The sequence below is a fragment of the Notamacropus eugenii genome, chromosome 5, assembly GCF_028372415.1.
Source record: "Notamacropus eugenii isolate mMacEug1 chromosome 5, mMacEug1.pri_v2, whole genome shotgun sequence".
NCBI classification, from domain to species: Eukaryota; Metazoa; Chordata; class Mammalia; order Diprotodontia; family Macropodidae; genus Notamacropus; species Notamacropus eugenii.
This window is the reverse complement of record NC_092876.1, coordinates 433,061,105-433,079,558: the sequence shown is the minus strand read 5'-3', so window position 1 is coordinate 433,079,558 and position 18,454 is coordinate 433,061,105. Positions and strand designations below refer to the sequence as shown.

General features: G+C 39.4%; 1 protein-coding gene across 6 annotated transcripts; it reads left to right on the top strand.

Moving 5' to 3' along the window:
- The first annotated feature begins 778 nt into the window (after positions 1-778).
- Positions 779-17,574, top strand: DDX3X (DEAD-box helicase 3 X-linked). Of its 6 annotated transcripts, none has more exons than XM_072615144.1 (17): positions 779-1,186; positions 4,249-4,306; positions 5,760-5,807; positions 9,035-9,167; positions 10,112-10,270; positions 10,354-10,453; positions 10,837-10,972; positions 11,578-11,663; positions 12,280-12,378; positions 12,473-12,633; positions 13,118-13,262; positions 13,346-13,490; positions 13,760-13,941; positions 14,022-14,139; positions 14,438-14,591; positions 14,699-14,841; positions 14,982-17,574. In XM_072615144.1, exons 1-17 carry the CDS (start codon positions 1,142-1,144, stop codon positions 15,059-15,061), a joined length of 1,992 nt encoding a protein of 663 aa, XP_072471245.1. In that variant the 5' UTR covers positions 779-1,141; the 3' UTR covers positions 15,062-17,574. The 6 variants fall into 6 exon arrangements, with proteins under 6 accessions (XP_072471245.1, XP_072471244.1, XP_072471241.1 ...); XM_072615143.1 differs by having other exon boundaries at positions 14,696-14,841; XM_072615140.1 differs by having other exon boundaries at positions 13,346-13,535; positions 14,696-14,841.
- Positions 17,575-18,454: the final 880 nt, after the last annotated feature.

Here is an 18,454-nt window from a genome sequence, read left to right as displayed (position 1 = left end):
TCCCCCTCCGCCCTCCGTCTGAGGAGCCGGAGTTCCTGCGCAGCCGCAGCCGGGTGGGGGAGGGGTCCCGGCCCCCCCGGCGCGTAACAATTGGCGTCGTTTCTGCGTGTGATTGTCTCATTGTTTTCCCTGTGGCGTGGGGGAGGGGGCGCGCGCGCCCGGCGCCGGCGCGGAGGGAGGGGGAGCGGGGAGGTTTCGGTTCACAGCCCGCGCGCTCGCTACCTTGGCAACAGAGGCCGGAGAGGAGAGCCCGTCAGCGAGCCGACTCCTGTCGACGCTCCCCTCACCTCCACGCCCGGGGTCACTGTCCCACCCTCCAGAGCAAGCCCTGTACCCCTTCTCCTCTCTCCTCTCCTCTCTCGCCCTGCCCCGCTCCCTCAACGCCCGCTTTGGGACTCCATCCACGCCACCATCCCCCACTTTACAAAATGGCCGCTGCGCCCGGCATCCGCGGTCACATGACCCTCCACATTCTCCGCTCTCGGCCTTTTTCTGGATAGCTCGGACTTCGGGGAGGCAACACGCAGGCGGGTGGGGGTGGGGAGGGGGCGGGGGAGGGGCAGGTTAGAACGGAGAAATCTCACGAGACCTCTCAAGCCCACAGACAAGGAGCCGAAAAAGAAGAATTGGGGGGAGGGTGAAGAGAAGGAGAATTTTCGCGAGATCTTGAGCGCTCCGAGTCTGGTAGCAATCGGGGAAGAGCAGTTCTCGCGAGGTCTTGAGGTTCGAGGACGAGGGGGGTGGGGGGAGGGGGGAGGGGAAAGGGGAAAGGACGTAGGGGGGTAGCGCAAGAAGCTCTCGCGAATTTTGGAGGACTTTGCTCCGCTGAAGCGCCGGGAGAATAGGCTGTGACGGACAGTTCCCGCGAGGTTGGGGCGGGCCGAGCGGCGCGGCGGCCGGAGAGGAGCAGCGCTAGCGGCGGCTGAGGAGGAAGGAGTGGGCAGGCCGAGAGAGGAGGCGCCGGGGGACGGGCACGTCCTACGTGCTGACGTACGAGCCGTCGGAGTGGGTATATAGGGCCGTGGCCGCGCCGGGCGTTCCAGAGCTGCAGTTCCCCGGTGAGAGGTGCTTTGCGGTGAGCCATCCCCCCCACACAGTTGATCCGCAGCGGTAACGCCAGAGTCCCCGGTACTCTTCAGGGATGAGTCATGTGGCGGTGGAGAATGCGCTCGGGCTGGATCAGCAGGTAAGACGGCGGGGAGGGAAGGGGGTCGGCGCCCGCGCGGATCTCCCTCTATTCGCGCCCTCCCCCCACCAGCCCGGCCTGTGGCGCAGTGCTAAAGCCCGGCGCTGCGGTGTGCGAGCGTCCCGGCTCCCGGGTCGTGTGCTGCGGCCCGGAGCGGGTGGCCTTCCCGGGGATGTGGAGGAGGAGGGAGAGAAGTCGGGGGGAAGGTCGGGGAACAGCGGGTGGCAAGGGGCCGGGAGAGGCGGGCTTTGTGTCGGCCCGGCTCGCCCGAGGTATTGTCCGGGGTCCGCGCACAATGGCGGCTTTTGTGCGAGCGTGCGCAAGAGAGTCGGGAGGGAGGAGGGAGCGCGCGCCGGGAGCGCGCGCCGGGGGGGGGTTGGGTGCGCGCGCCGGAGGGGGCCCTTTGTTTGGAGCCTTTTGTGCGGCCCGGCGAGGCCGCCCGGCCTGCGGAAGCGGGCTCGGGGGCAGGCCTCGGCGCAGCCTCGGGGTGGCTTCCGGCCTGTGGCCGGTGCGGTTTTATCTCGTGGAAGGTGTGAATGACGAGGGGCGGAAGGCCCGAGCCGGGCGGCGGGGGCGCGCGGCTGGCGGCCTTCGCTCCGGGTAATGGCGGCGGCCTCCTTTGTGTGCTGCTGCGTGGCTGGGCGGCGCTGCGGCCCGCTAGCGGGGCGGGGGGAGTGCGGGGCCGGCGGCGGCGGCGCGGGGGAGCCCGTGTTAGGGCATTTTGGTGGGTTTGAAGGCTTTGGATCGTGTTTTGTCCCCCCTTTTGGGGGGGGTCTCGGACTCGGCTGTCCCGGGGGGCGAAGCCGCGTTTCCGGAGTGGAAAGTTTTGTGACGCAGATGGGCCGAGGAGGGATCGTGGGGGGAGGGGAGGAGGACCGGGCCGGCCGTGCGCCGTTGCGCCGGGTAGTGGAGACATGGAGGTGGGGGTGTCCCCGAGCAGGGAGGGTCAGGAGCGCCAGCCCCCTAACGTTGGGAGCCCCGAGCCCGCGAGACGGGGAGGAGGACCGATGTCTGAAATGCGCCTTTGAATGGAGCTGGGGTCGGTGCTGGGTAGGGTGCCCGGCGGCGGCCCCGGGAGGAGCAGGGGAAGGACGTGGGGGGCCATTGTTCCGTGTTCGGGCCGTGGCTGACGCCGGGTGTAGCCTCGGCGAGCTGCTGGGGCGGTCGTGGAGTCGAGGGGGTCGTTTGAATGCGTTTGGAAAGGGAATGCTGGAGAGCGCTCTCTCTTTATTAGGTGTCTTTGCCGGGGAAACTGCTCGTCCAAAACCAGCCTTACGCAGCAGCCTCGGGAAACTGGTTGGCAACGATGACCCGGAATTTGAGGATTGGGAGGACTGTGACAGGGATCTGTTGGATGGTGATGCCCTCCTCCAAAGCTAGGGACTTGGTGTTTTCACTTAGTGCGTTGGTTTGAAGGCAGCACTATCTGGAATTTTAGGCTTCTTGAATTAGAACGCTTCTTGAATTTAGAATAATTGATTTGACCTTGACCATTGTCACAACTTCCTATGAAAATTAAAATTTAAGCAGTGGGGATGTTCTTGTTAACCGGGTTTTCAGAACGAAGCTCATAGAAATTATAAGTAATTGGAATTGAAGGGAGTGGATTTTGAACTGCCTTAATTATAAAATGCAAATTTTTAGAGCTTTCTCTCATGGTTAAAGATTGCTTTTTATGTCTGCCAAGCACGTTGCATATTGGTGGGGTAATTTTTTGAAAAATAACTGGGCAAGATTTATTTTTAATATGAATATGGATTGCATCTTCTTGGGAGTATGCACTACAATGCCATATACATCAGTCTTAATCTGCAAAAGAGGAATGGTATCTGCTTCCTACTTTATTTACCATAATATATTTTCATAGGTGATGTTTGGAGGAGATAGATAGAACTGCCATTTTATTTATGTGTCATGTGGATTTATATCTGGTGATTTAATAAACTTTTAAAGGGTGACATTTGTGCTTATAAAGGTGACTTTTTAGCTAAAAAGAGCTTTTAACTTGTGTTGTTTACCATAGCGAAGATTTCATTTAATCCTCTAAAATTCACTTTTTAGGGTAAAAGGTACTTTTTAACCTAGGATTTTGAAGTTGGACCAGAGTTATTCATCTCAATGGGAATAAATAAAAATGGGTGTGAATGGTTAGAGAATATGATCTTCAGAATGATTGAAATTAGAGATTTAGAGGTGGAAGAGAGCTAAAGAACTTGAAAGGAACTTTAAAAAGGAAAGTATTTTAAGGTTCCAAATAGAGTAATTACAATGATACTAATGTGTCTCCCGAAGGAGAACGATTTTATATAAAAGATCATAGTTCTAGAACTGGAAGGGACTTGAGTCCCTGAGAAGTTGTAACTAGTCCAGCACTTTACAGATGAAGAAACTGAGACCCAGGGAAGTGACTTAATTCCTAAACAGATGGTTCTATTACTAATAATTTACTGTTTATTATTCTGTAGGTCCATCCCTTAAAATGAGGTACAGAGATAAGTTATCTATACATCGTAAAGCTCTATAAGCTGCACTTTTTGTAAAAGGTAGATTTGGTGCAGGGCATAATACAACCCTATGTTGTGGGCAATGTGGTGTGATCTCTCTAAAGAATATTTTTTTATAAAAATAATTAACTGTGAAGCATTATATTCGACTATTTTTACATGTAAGATTTCATAATTTGAGGTTTGTAACTATTTGAAGTTCCCATAAAAAGGGAAGCTTATAATAGGGCTTCCTAATAATTGACAAATTTTAAGTCCAGTATTTCCCTAGTATTTAGGCTCATAAAAAATAGCCAAGAAGATAATGTTCTCATTTCTGTGCCTCACAAGCCTAAAGATTGAGTGGGTAGGAACTGTGATACAAGCATTTTTAAGTTAGGGAACAAGTTTAGGATATTAGGTAACTCAAAGTCATAGGTCAGTTTAATGGCAGAGCCAAAGGTTAGAGGTTATTAGCCAACCCATATCTTCTAGCTTATTAAAGCCACACATCTTTTTTCTTTTCCTGAGCTATTTAATGTGTACTGGCAGTATAAATAGTTTTCTCTTTTTTTCTAGTTTGCTGGCCTAGACCTGAATTCTTCAGATAATCAGAGTGGAGGAGGTACAGCGAGCAGTAAGTATGAAATTTTAGGTGATTTATTTTGGGGATGGGGGAATTCTAACTTGGTTTTTAAAAAAACTTTTTTTCTTATGTCTTGACCTAATGATAAGAGTGCCAGGAAACTCTTAAAGGCTATTATTTATTAATAAAGACTCAAAGACTGTTGGATTTAACTTACTTACTTTGGCTGTATTTTTAACTCTGGAAAAGTTAGGGAAAGACCAGTTTAACAACCCTGTGGGACATGAATTTACCTTCTAAGTAGGTGTGGTTGGTAGACGATCCAAATTAGCCAGTGTAAAAAATCAAAAGAAAACTTTCAACCCAGTAAAAGAGAGGTGGGAGTTTAACTAAACTACTCTTTAACAAGAACCAAAAGAATTTTCACTAATAGGTAGGTCAGAACCAAGATTCTCTGTCTTTAGTAGTGTTTTGGTAAATAATTTGGAAGTTTTATAGTAGGAAGGAGAGATTTGTTATATGGATGTGAGGTTGGGATGGACTGTTAATTGCTTTTTAACAGCCTACTAGCCAAATTAATTTTTTTTTCAATGTTAATCTTTGTCATTAAAAGCTGCTATGGTAAAGTCATGGTAGACAAATGAGGTGATTTTTTATTTAGATGTTTTACTACCCCAGTCTCTAGAAGTTTAGTAATCCCATTTTTCCTTTTTCTAATTACTTACTTAAAGTGAGTGAAGAGGGAAAGGAGTGAGGAATCTTGATTTTTTAATCTTAGTAAGCCAGAGACATGAAGACTTCTACTTTGGAGTCATTAAAATTACAAATCTGAGGGAGGTTATCCAGTAGATTGTAAACTCCTTGAGGAGAAGAGGGAAAGGGGGAGAGGTAAAATATAATCTCTCTGAATGGCACTTTCCAACTCTGGAGAATTTATTCATTAAATTAAGAGGAAAGTAATAGTGACTTACTGCTCTTGCCTTGATTGATAGGTTTTCAAGTTATATAAGCAGTGAGTGATGAGTTCCCCATTTGTTTTGCTTGTTTTGAGTGTGACATCCTATTGATGTGGTTTGATATTGTTAATACATTTTTGATATTGTTAATACACTTTTACATTATTATTACATTTTACATATTGCATTTTAAATCAATGCAAAAGAACTGTTCCAACTTGGCCACACATCTTCAACTAAGTTGAAAATTAAAGTAGTTAATCTAATGAATTGGCAAATCTCATTTCTGGTTGGGTTTTTTCCCCCCAAATTTTAAGTACTAAGATTTTTTTCTCTTTACAGTAAGTATATTGGAACAATAGAACTTGTCAATTAAGATGAAAATAGTCTGTTCGCTAAGACCTTGTTTTTTTTTTCCAAATTACTTGAGTTAAACAAGAGGTATATCTCCTCTGACAAGCCCTGTCCCCCACTTTGGTCACACTGTTTGTAAAGAACTTTTGTTTTAAAGATTTTGTAAAGATAAAATTATGCTTTATTTTTCTTAGAAGGACGTTATATTCCTCCTCATTTAAGGAACAGAGAAGCTTCTAAGGGTAAGACATTTTTTTAATCTGTCTCATCTGTAATAAGGTACAATTTTTCCCCTTTAAGTGTTTAGAAACAGAATGAACTGATTTGTGTGTGTTGAGTGAATAAGAATCCTAAGTGAGGGCAAGGAGTTATAATGTTAAAAGGAATATTTCACTTGTGTTCCATTTTCAATGTTAAACAGTTAAAGCACACTATTTATTGCTTGCTGATTGATAGAATAAGGAGCTATACGCATTATGATGGAAAGAAGTTTCTTGCTTTTATTTGAATTGTGATCTTGTATGTACTGACCATGGTCTAGACCAGGGGTGGGGAACCTAGCCTAAAGACTACATGTGGCCCTCTAGGTTCTCAAGTGCAACTCTTTGAATCCAAACTTCACAGAACAAATCCCCTTAATAAAAGAATTTGTTCTGTAAAATTTGGACTCAGTCAAAAGACTGTACCTAAGAACCTAAGAAGGCCACAGGTTCCCACGCCTAGTTAGACCCTAAAAATTTTTTAGGATTATTTTACATTATCATTATTTCACAAAATTTCAAACACATCCATATCTGATTTAAATTGTAGTCCGTGCTTCTGAGGCAAAAGAGTTATTTCATGTTTTCAGTGGCACAATTTCATTCTAAAGTGAACTACATAGTAAATGTATTAGGTTGGCATAAATAGTTCCTGTCTTAGAGCTATCAGAAAACAGCATTTTTACAGAATAGTGTGTTTATATTTAATAAGCTCATGGAACTCTGGATACGTGATGAGTAGTAAGTTTAGTACCATTATCCATCTTTTTCATGCTCTAATTTGATTTATTAGCTTTGATTAAAATGTTTGAAAATAATTCTTAGTAAGAAAATTGTTTCTAATTCTCTACCAATCACCTCCATAGTGTGGACTTTCTTAGACAGTAATAAAGTACTTAGAAAGAACTAGAGAGTGAAGTGCTTTACAGATGAAATTGGGAAGTTAAAGTAATTTGTTCACAGGCACATGGATTATTTTAGAAGGAATGAAAGAAGGAAAAGGTATTCTGGTATCTTAGTCATAAAGTATTACCAAATCATCATAAATTCAAACCTGTTATCCATTGACTTTTTTCTATTTTCAACTTTTGTTTTTACATCACCCTCATTTTTGTTCTCCTTACCCTGTGAATTACATATTACTGAATTTAACTCCTCGTAATTCCTATCTGGATATTTTTAGTTTTGCATTCATATTCTAAAATGATTTCTGACTATAACAAGGCCAGGAGAAACAGAGGGACGGAAAGTGGTTATTTTTATTAAAAGTACACGTGACTATACATTTTTAAGACAAGATTACCAATAAAAGGTGTATCATAGGATTAAGGCAGCTAGGTGGTGCAGTGGAAAAAGAGCCAGACGTGAGGTTAGGAAGACTCATCTTCCTGAGTTCACATTTGGCCTCACACACTATGTGACCCTAGGCAAGTCACTTAACCCTGTTTACCTCAGTTTCCTCATCTGTAAAATAAACTGGAGAAGGAACATGACATACCACTTAACTATCTTTGCCAAGAAAACCCCAAATAGGTAATGAAGAGTGGGACACAAGTGAAATTGAACAACACATAAGATTTAGAATTGGATGGATATTTAATCATCTGGGACTCCTCCCCCTATTCCCCCCTAATTTTTTTTTAACCAAAGAAACAGTAGGGCTTGTCACAAAAGATAAGTATCAGAACAAGATTTTGAATTCAGGTTCCTGAGGAATATTGGGTCATCTTAGTCTTATTTGTAAAATACAGTGTACCCAAGAAGTAGTCATTTACCTTCATTACTTGATGGTAATTTAGCTCTTACTGCTTAAAGGGCATAACATTACTATAAATATGACAGGACCAAGTTCTATATCTGTCTTAAAGTTATTAAAAGCATAACGTTATCTGTGCTTTCTATACTATAAAGTATGTAAGCACTGTCTCAAATTAAGGATAGCCCCAAATTATATTTAACCAAAGGATCTGTTTTTAAATCTACATGAATACTGTTGTGCTGGATAAATATTTTATGGACTTTTGACTAAAAGCAGAATTGAACCCATATAATTTCCTGAGTAAATGATCTTAGAAGACTTGTTTGCAGGATCACAGCAATTTTCAAAAGTAATAGATTAGGGGAAAATTGGCAGTTATTTGGTATGTTTAAATAGCTTTCTACTGGGTATTTGACAACATCACTTAGCCTTAAATCCTGTATTAATTAATAGATTGACCTCTATAGATTCTTTACTACCTAATTTTACATTTACTATTTGTCACACAAATGGGTGGGAGAGTTGGTTTTTTATCATAAATTTTTAGTGTGGTGTTCCTGCCTGATTGTTAAATGTTATATGTTGATGTTAGATTGTACATAAAAGTAGCAATGTTAAAACTTAGATTAATTACATCATGGGATTAAGTAAATTAATTAAACAGAGAAATTAATTGCTCAACTACTTAGAACTATAAATTTGATCCTTTTGTCAGCATTTCATCTAATCAGCTGCTTGTGGATATTTTTGTTAAAAATCATAATCTGAAGTGGTGTGAAACCATTTAGGGACTCCAAAGAAAGTGAGCATTCTTAGTTTTAGCAAGAGGGGAAAAACTGTGCTCTTGAACCTTGAATATAATTGGCAAAGTGATATGATAAAAGAAACCAAGTTTGGAGTTATGAACTGGATTTTAATTATCTGTGTGATTGTCACTTCTCTGGCCTTTACTTGGCCTTTTCATCTGTGAAGCTATGGATTGAGCTATAGCTCTCTTGTGAACATCTTCAACTCTTGATGTTGAAAAGTATACTGTACATTATTAATAATTATTTACATTTTGAAATAAGGGGAAGAATCACTAGACACCTATTCTCCAGTGTGTCCCTTTCTCTTCCCCTCCCCTGTAAATACTATTGTCAGCACACTTAGACACCTCCAGTTTGGGAAGGGTTCAGAGAGAGTAGCAGTACAGTCATTGGAATGGTCTTCTTATACATGACCTTTTTATGGCAGATAATACTCTTGGTTAACAACATGATTCTGATTCTTGATAAACTGAAGCAGCCCTTGTCTTAAAACGAGAAAATATTTTGTTGTGTGTTCCTGCCCTTTTTTATCCTTTTAAAAAATTATAAAATGAGACCCTTAAAATGTATCATCTAGTAAATCCTAGTGTTAGGTCCTAGCAGTTAAAAGAAGAAAGTCAATCTTGTTCCTTTTTTGTTAGGATTCTACGATAAAGATAGTTCGGGTTGGAATTCTGGTAAAGATAAGGATGCATATAGCAGTTTTGGCTCCCGTAGTGATACAAGAGGGAAGTCCAGTTTCTTCAGTGATCGTGGAAGCGGATCAAGAGGAAGGTATGTGATTTGATCTATTCTGACTATTCTCTTGCATGATTATATACATAGCTGTCTTGATAGTAAATATGATTTTGGTGTTAGAAAAATCCACGTGCAACTTTGACTCTTGGCTTTTTAAAAATTCCAAATCTATTTTCTGTATATGGAGCATAACATAATCATTGTGCTTTTTTTATAAGTCATGAGAGATCTTAAAAGATTGTTCTGCCAAATGAGACCTGCACCACTGTTAATCTTTGATATTTGAATATTAAAAATGTAGGCTAATATAGTAAATAGCCTAACTTGTTTGAGGTTTTTGCGGGTTCTTTCTCATAAATTTTAAACACCTTGTATTTTTGATTACACGAGTGTGGTGAACTGACTTTATAGCTGTGGTTAATCCTGTATCCTGATTTTTCGCAAACATGGTATACCAGGCCTTAAACTAAACACATCTTAATTCAGGTAAGGACTATTTTCTACCTTTTGTCCCAAGTCTTATACTGGTGAGTTCTTTTACTATAAAGATTGTGACTGGGGAAAGCAGTACTTTTGAGGCTGGTAGTTTCCCCAAATAACTTTTTTCAAGAACAACTTGGGTAAAATGTAGGAGTAAGTTATGACCTAATAATAATTAGAAGCTTGTAAAATGTTTATCTGACTCTTAAATGAGCCATTGGCCTGTTTCTGATGTAAGTCTAGAGATATAATGGCATGCTTGGGGAAAAAAAGATAAAGCACATGTAGCTAATTTGGAGAAATGTTTGGTAGGTGAGAAGCCAGAACGTTGAGTCAATTTTAATTGTACTTCTAAAGTAAGCTGATTCTGTAGCTTTTTGAAGCACTCCCTTCATATTGCATTATAAATCAGATAAGCAGCATGGGGTATCTTCTCATGAAGTTGGGTCATTTCCCCCCAAAATGGGTGGTATATGTGATGGTTGTTTTCTCCTGTTTAGATTTGATGATCGTGGAAGAAGTGATTACGATGGCATTGGCAGTCGTGGTGACAGAAGTGGCTTTGGCAAATTTGATCGAAGTGGGAATAGTCGATGGTCTGATAAATCGGACGAGGATGACTGGTCAAAACCACTTCCACCAAGTGATCGCCTGGAGCAGTAAGTGATTTTTAAAATACTGATTCAGTGTATATCTTTAGTTGTATGTCATATAGTAACTACAGTTGAATTTTTGGTTTCAGGGAACTCTTCTCTGGAGGAAACACTGGAATTAACTTTGAGAAATATGATGACATTCCTGTTGAGGCAACAGGCAACAACTGTCCTCCACACATTGAAAGTGTAAGCCTTTGAATCCCATCTCCCCTCAGACCCCTGTGTGTTCTGTATTTCTATCTAAAGGGCTCCTTTTTGGATTTCAGAACTTCTGAAGTTATAGTAATACCATAAATGGAATTAGTTTATTAAACTTTTCCATAGTGTAAATGAAGGTAGAACCCATTCACTATTACAAATCAGTAATTCTCCATGTGGATAGAAAAATTCCAAGCAGTTGACATGCTGGTGGCGGGGCTATGAAGTTTCTTAAATTTCCTTTTGGTATACTTGTAAAATACCTGTAGTTGAGATTAACTGACTTACCTTTGGGGGGCATACTAAACTGTATTCTTGAATCTTCGTTTTAGGTTATCTTATATTCATAATATCTTTACATTTCTTGACAGTTTAGCGACGTTGAGATGGGAGAAATTATCATGGGGAATATTGAACTTACTCGTTATACTCGTCCTACTCCAGTACAGAAACATGCTATTCCTATTATCAAAGAAAAAAGAGACTTGATGGCTTGTGCCCAAACAGGTACACTTATTCCACCACTACAAATATTGATTATGAAAAGTTCAGTAGAGAGGTTGATTAAAATGTTGTATGTGGACGCGTGATTACATTTGTTGGGAGAAGAAGTGTTCTATTGTAATACTTTCCCTCAAAACACCTTTCTTTTTCCCCAAAATCTTGACTTTAAATCACAGTTGTTCTTCTGACTATAATTATGTGAAGTTCCCTAGTATTGAAATCCACTAGCTATTACCTCAATAATAATTCAAAGTACAACTTAGCAAATAAGTTACTAGATGGACAAAGAGAAATAAAGGATACTTTATTACAGCAGTGTACACTAGAACACATTGTGACTAGAATAGGAAAGTAACAATTGTATTATTTCTTTCCTATCTGTTGTTTGGTATCACATTTGTCATATTTTTGAAAGCTAGTGATGGAAGTGGACCAATCTATAATACTAGAATTTAAATTTAATTCCTCATGAGATGTAAATTAGCCTTAAAATTTCTCCTGGCTAAATGTAGTGTTTTGTTTTGCTTTTCGGTCAGCATGTACAGTTGCACACCATCTTTAATGTTGGGTTGGTTTTGGATAATTTACTTTTTTCTTTCCTTTAATAGGATCTGGAAAAACTGCTGCGTTTCTTCTGCCAATTTTGAGTCAGATTTATACAGATGGCCCAGGCGAAGCATTGAGGGCTATGAAGGTTTGTTTTCTAATTTATGAATGCTAAAATTTTACGTTTGCCCTAGTGATACTGACTGCTCATCAGTGTCGAAGCTTTTAAAACAAAGGTTCATGATCATGTTATATTTTGGTTCACATTGAAATCATTTTGCACACCAAGTGTAGAGCGTCACGTTTTAAAAGTGAATCAGCTGTTGATTTTTAAAAAAATATTCCCATAAGACCACTAATTTTAAACTTAATTGTGTCATGGACCCCTTCTCAGAATAAAGTTTTTGATGCATTAAATGAAATGTATAGAATTTCAAATTAAACCAATTGTGTTGAAGTAGTTATGAAAAAAACTTGTTTTTTAAGTTCAAGGACTGCAGGAAAACCTTGTTGCTTTGAACTAAAAATATAACTGTTTGGATGTATTTAAATCTGTGTGCTGATATTACAGGAAAGCTTTAAAAGAACTGGGTGACATCTTGAGTGATTCACATATTAATGGGGTCCTTTTACATTGCTTTGTTCCATTGGTGTCACTCAGAATTAAAGAAATACTGAATTGACACTTTAAAACCACTCTTTCTTGTACAGTCTTTTTTTTTTTTTTTGTACAGTCTTTTTTGATAAAATGATTTATTTTGTAGGAAAATGGAAGGTACGGGCGTCGTAAACAATACCCAATTTCCCTGGTTTTAGCACCAACAAGAGAACTGGCAGTACAGATCTATGAGGAAGCCAGAAAGGTAATCTTCAGTTACTGATGAGTTATTACCATGAAAATTAATCAATTTCCATGACTATTTTGAAAAATACAATAAATTTCTTTTTCCCCAATAGTTTTCATATCGATCAAGAGTTCGTCCATGTGTAGTCTATGGTGGTGCCGATATTGGTCAGCAGATTCGAGACTTAGAACGTGGGTGCCACTTGCTTGTGGCAACTCCAGGACGGCTGGTAGATATGATGGAAAGAGGAAAGATTGGCTTAGATTTTTGCAAGTATGTTAATAATTGTCTTTAACTGTTTTGCCTGTGTCAGATTGTCCATTATTTACCTGAAAAATAGTATTCTTTTAAAAATCTCTTTTACAAGTTTTATTTAAAAATAGAGCTACCTACATTTTGAGGATTGTGGTTCCAAAAATTCTGTTTAAGCATTTGGTTGGTGTATATCAGTATCAAAGCTAAATTTTTTTTTATACCCTTAAAAATTGGAAGGTTAGCTTATGTGCAAAACTAGAAATCAGAAATGGCACTTGTTTTTACAGAATTACATTGCATTCAAATGTTACAGGTTTGTCCATTGGCTTTTAAGGAGCCATTAAAAAATTTACAGGGTATTACATGTAGGTATACCCTTTAATTTTATAAAAACTTAAGCTGTATTACAAAGATTGAATTCTCTAGTAATGATTTTTGCCTGGTCTAATGTATAGTTGATTTCTTGAGTTTTGAACTATATTGACAATTCTTCTGTCATCAGGTATCTAGTGTTGGATGAAGCTGATCGTATGCTTGATATGGGGTTTGAACCTCAGATTCGTCGTATAGTTGAACAAGATACTATGCCACAAAAGGGAGTTCGCCACACTATGATGTTTAGTGCTACTTTCCCCAAGGAAATACAGGTACAGTTTAAGTTTTTTAAATGTCATATATTTAGATGATGATATTTACTTCAGTGAATAATAAGTTTGTTTTCCTCCTATAGATGCTTGCTCGTGACTTCTTGGATGAATATATCTTTCTGGCTGTAGGCAGAGTTGGCTCTACTTCTGAGAACATCACACAGAAAGTAGTGTGGGTGGAAGAAGCAGACAAACGGTCATTTCTGCTTGACCTCCTAAATGCCACAGGTAAAGAAAATTACGACGAATTTCAGCACAGCTCTGGTGGCTCAGGTAATGAGAATCTGTGTTAGTTGGAGGAAAAGCTTTTAGTCTTTACCTCCTTGTTCATAACATGCTATTGAAACATTCTTTTTGAATTACTTCAATTTGCATGCCTTTAAGTGCAACTAAAATTCAACTGGTATAAAACTTTCACCACTTGGTGGTGCTCAGTATTTATGAATTATCTTCGTACTGAAAGCAGTCTTTTCCATTTCCATCCTTTCCAAATTCAGGCAAAGATTCACTGACCTTAGTGTTTGTGGAGACCAAAAAGGGGGCAGATTCCTTAGAAGATTTCTTGTACCATGAAGGATATGCTTGTACCAGTATCCACGGAGACCGATCTCAGAGAGATCGAGAAGAAGCACTTCACCAGTTCCGCTCAGGAAAAAGCCCAATTTTAGTAGCTACAGCAGTAAGCACACTAATATTACTTATAATCTCAATGTGTACATTTTAAAAAATCGACCAGAACTAAACAACGTTGTTTTTCAGGTAGCAGCAAGAGGACTGGATATTTCCAATGTGAAACATGTCATAAACTTTGATTTGCCGAGTGATATTGAAGAGTACGTACATCGAATTGGTCGTACAGGTCGTGTTGGGAACCTTGGTAAGGTTTTTAACTGGTGAGAAAATTAACTCTATTGCATTGTAATCTCTTACAAAGTACTTAATGGGTCTTAAAACTTAAACTGTAATTCTCACAGAGGGTTGACATTTCATGTCTTTGTGGATGTGATCTAATTAAATAACTGGTCATGTGGTTCAAATACAGAGGAGAAAAGGATATTTGATTGGATTGGGCTACCAGTTTTTAACCCAGGTGCCAGCAATAGTAATGGAATGTTAGAATATTCTAATGCTTTGTAGAAAACAAAGCATGGGGTAATTCCTTTGACCTGTTTTAGGTCTTGCAACTTCCTTCTTCAACGAGAGGAACGTGAACATCACCAAGGATTTGCTGGATCTTCTTGTTGAAGCTAAACAAGAAGTGCCATCATGGCTAGAAAGTATGGCTTATGAACATCACTATAAGGGTAGCAGTCGTGGACGTTCTAAGAGGTACTAAAGTTAATTTCGTTCTCAATCTAGTCTCTGGTGAATCTCCCTATTTTTTATGGAATGATGGTATAATGCATTTTTATGCTTTTTTCCCTCCCTCACAGTAGTAGATTCAGTGGAGGTTTTGGTGCCAGAGACTATCGACAAAGTAGTGGTGCCAGCAGTTCTAGCTTTAGTAGTAGTCGAGCAAGCAGCAGCCGCAGTGGTGGCGGAGGTGGCGGTCATGGCAGCAGCAGAGGATTTGGTGGAGGTAAATTCATTAAAATTTAAGGAATTTTTCTTCCCCCTTAAAGTAGTAATTGAAAAAACTTAGGGCTGTTTTTAACTTTAGCCTAAAGTAGTTGTAATGAAGGATAGTCTCTAATATATATGCTTTTTTGTTTGTTTAAGGTGGCTATGGAGGCTTCTACAACAGTGATGGATATGGAGGAAATTATAACTCCCAGGGGGTTGACTGGTGGGGTAATTGAATCTGCTCACAGCAGGTCACCCTACCAAACAAGCTAATATGGAAACCACATGTAACTTAGCCAGACTATACCTTGTGTAGCTTCAAGAACTCGCAGTACATTACCAGCTGTGATTCTCCACTGAAATTTTTTTTTTAAAGGGAGCTCAAGGTCACAAGAAGAAATGAAAGGAACAATCAGCAGCCCTATTCAGAAGGTGGTTTGAAGACTTCATTGCTGTAGTTTGGATTAACTCCCCTCCCACCCATCCCTACCCCAAACTGCATTTATAATTTTGTGACTGAGGATCATTTGTTTGTTAATGTACTGTGCCTTTAACTTTAGACAACTTTTATTTTGATGTCCTGTTGGCTCAGTAATGCTCAAGATATCAATTGTTTTGACAAAATAAATTTACTGAACTTGGGCTAAAATCAAACCTTGGCACACAGGTGTGATACAACTTAAACAGGAATCATCGATTCATCCATAAATATTACAAGGAAAAACTTATGCGGTAGCCTTCATTAGGGCTTTTGATACTTGCAGATTTGGAAAAAACAAAACCAAAAACCAAAAACAAACATCTTGAAGCATATCAATGGAATTAGTTTCTAATGTGGCAAACTGTACTAAGTTAAAGTTCTGATTTGCTCACTCTATCCTGGATAGGTACTTAGAACCTGATAGTCTTTAATAAGCCATTCCAGTCATGATGAGGTGATGTATGAATACATGCATACATTCAAAGCACTGTTTTCGAAGTTAATGCAAGTAAATACAGCAATTCCTCTTTCAATGTTTAGGCAGATCATTAATGTGAGCTAGCCAAATGTGGGCAGAATATTACAGGGAAAGTTTAAAGGTCTGATAACTTGAAATAGTTTTTAGGAGAATTCATCTATTTAGACTTTTTAAATGCCTGCCATAAATGAAAATTGAAATGGTAGAATGGCTGACCACAGCAGTGACCGGTCCTGTTTAAGGGCCTGACTGATTTTGGTCTAATAACGCATGCTAGTGTTGATGTTTTTTGGTCAAGAGGGTATGAACAGGAAGAATTATGCAGCAGGCTTTATTTTAATGCAGATTCACATTACTCTGTTCAAGCTGCGTTGAGATGTTAAACTGGCTTACTGTAGACTTTGTAAAAATGGCTCCAGAAGAGTAACAAACTGAAATCTTTGAGATCACAGAGGTTGGAAATATGTACATAACTGCACAAGGTGTCAATTCTGCTATCAGTGCAGTTTTAGTCAGTTTTAGTTGCATAGGTTTCCATTGTATTTATAGTCTGTTTATGCTAAATCTGGCCAAAGATGAGTATTGTCCACCACTAAAAATGCCTCTGCCACTTGGAATTTCTGTGCTAACTTTGTGGCCAGAGTGCCGTGATCAAAACTCTCAATCTTTTTTCAGTGGCATAGGAAGACGGCAAAAATCTCCTAAAGTGCAATAGATTTTCAAGTGTATTGTGCCTTGTTCTAAAACTTTTATTAAGTAGGTGCACTTGACAGTATTGAGGTCATTTGTTATGGTGCTATTTCAATTAGTCTAGGTTTAGGCCCTTGTACATTTTGCCCATAACTTTTTACAAAATACTTCTTTTATTGCACATTCAGAGAATTTTATATATATGTCTTGTGTGCGTGTCCTTAAACTTCCAATCTTATTTTGTCTCTTGGAGATTGTTGAACGCAGCTTGTCTAAGAAGGGGAAGGGACTAGATTCTAAAATTTATTTGGGACCATGGGAATGATAGTTGGGAAGAAAACTATTTGCACACGACAGATTTCTAGATACTTTTTGCTGCTAGTTTTGTGTAATATTTATTGAACATTTTGACAAATATTTATTTTTGTAAGCCTAAAAGTGATTCTTTGAAAGTTTAAAGAAACTTGACCAAAAGACAGTACAAAAACACTGGCACTTGAATGTTGAATGTCACCGTATGCGTGAAATTATATATTTCGGGGTAGTGTGAGCTTTTAATGTTAAGTCATATTAAACTCTTAAGTCAAATTAAGCAGACCCGGCATTGGCAGTGTAGCCATAACTTTCTGATGTTAGTAAAACAAAATTGGCAACTTGAAATTAAAACATGCCAAGGTTTTGATACACTTGTCTTAAGATATTAATGAAACACTTCTAAACACTGATGTGAAGTGTCCAGATTCTCAGATGTTTGTTGCGTGAGTTTTGTTTAGTTGTGTGTTTTTTTTGTTTTTTTTTTCTCCGTGAATGTCTGGCACATTGCAATCCTCAAACATGTGGTTATCTTTGTTGTATTGGCATAATCAGTGACTTGTACATTCAGCGGTAACATTTTAGCAAGTTTTATCAGCCAGCAATATTTTCAGTTCATAAATAAGGATTCAAAAATCATATGCAAGAATGGATTTAAACTTGCTGAATGTAAAGATTGAACTTCAAGTCACTGTAGGTTTAGTAATTGCTTATTGTATTAGTTTAGATGCTAGCACTGCATGTGCTGTGCATATTCTGATTTTATTAAAATAAAAAGTTGAACTGCAGAGTCTACTTTTCTTTGTTGCTCTCACTTGCAGCCCAATGTTAGGTGAAATAAATCCAGATTCCTTTGTAAAAAATTACTGTTACTTTCAATTTCATGAGTGAAATGGGAGACTTTTTAAGTTTTTATCCTAACATCCAGTGCAGAGAACTTGTTTCATAGAAATAACACTAAAAAAATTTTTAGAGGCTCAAGTTAGTAACCATTTGGATAAGTGAGGCTGGATTTGGAGTTGAAAATCCTTTTTTGTCACCAACTTGCTGTGACCTACAGGTTCATGACCTCTCCTTGTGTTTAGTGAGTGGGCTATACCAGATAATCTTTTAAGATTCTAACCAACTTTAAATCCTAAGAAATTGACATAACTGAGTCACTGATGGGAAAGGAATATAGGTTTATACTGCAAGGTACAAGGGGGAGTATTCAGGTTAGGTCCTAGTGGATTTAATGTTAACATAAAACAACTAGGGGTGTTATGTCTGGTATATACTCCAGTTAGCTTTCCTTAAGAGCCCAATTAAATTCAGTTTTAGAAACAATTTAAGCATCTTTGTATTCAGGGTACTTGGCTAACAGTGGGGATATGAAAATCTATCCATCATTAAATAATTGATATCCTGAGGAGTTAAAAGTCAGGTACACAAGTAAAAAATAATTTTGAGAAAGTCCCAGTGAAGGGAATCTGAAAATAATGTGGAAAAAGGAGTGAAGCCAGTATTAGCTTTCCAGGCTTAGAAGGCAGTAATCATCTCAGTTTGCTGAGTGAGTGGAATAGTAGATAAGGAAGATCGGACATGAATGTAGTCCAGTGCTGATATGGTTTGATTTGTTTGGAAGAATTTAGGTTTAGATTATACGACAGTAAGCTGTGAATGGATGTG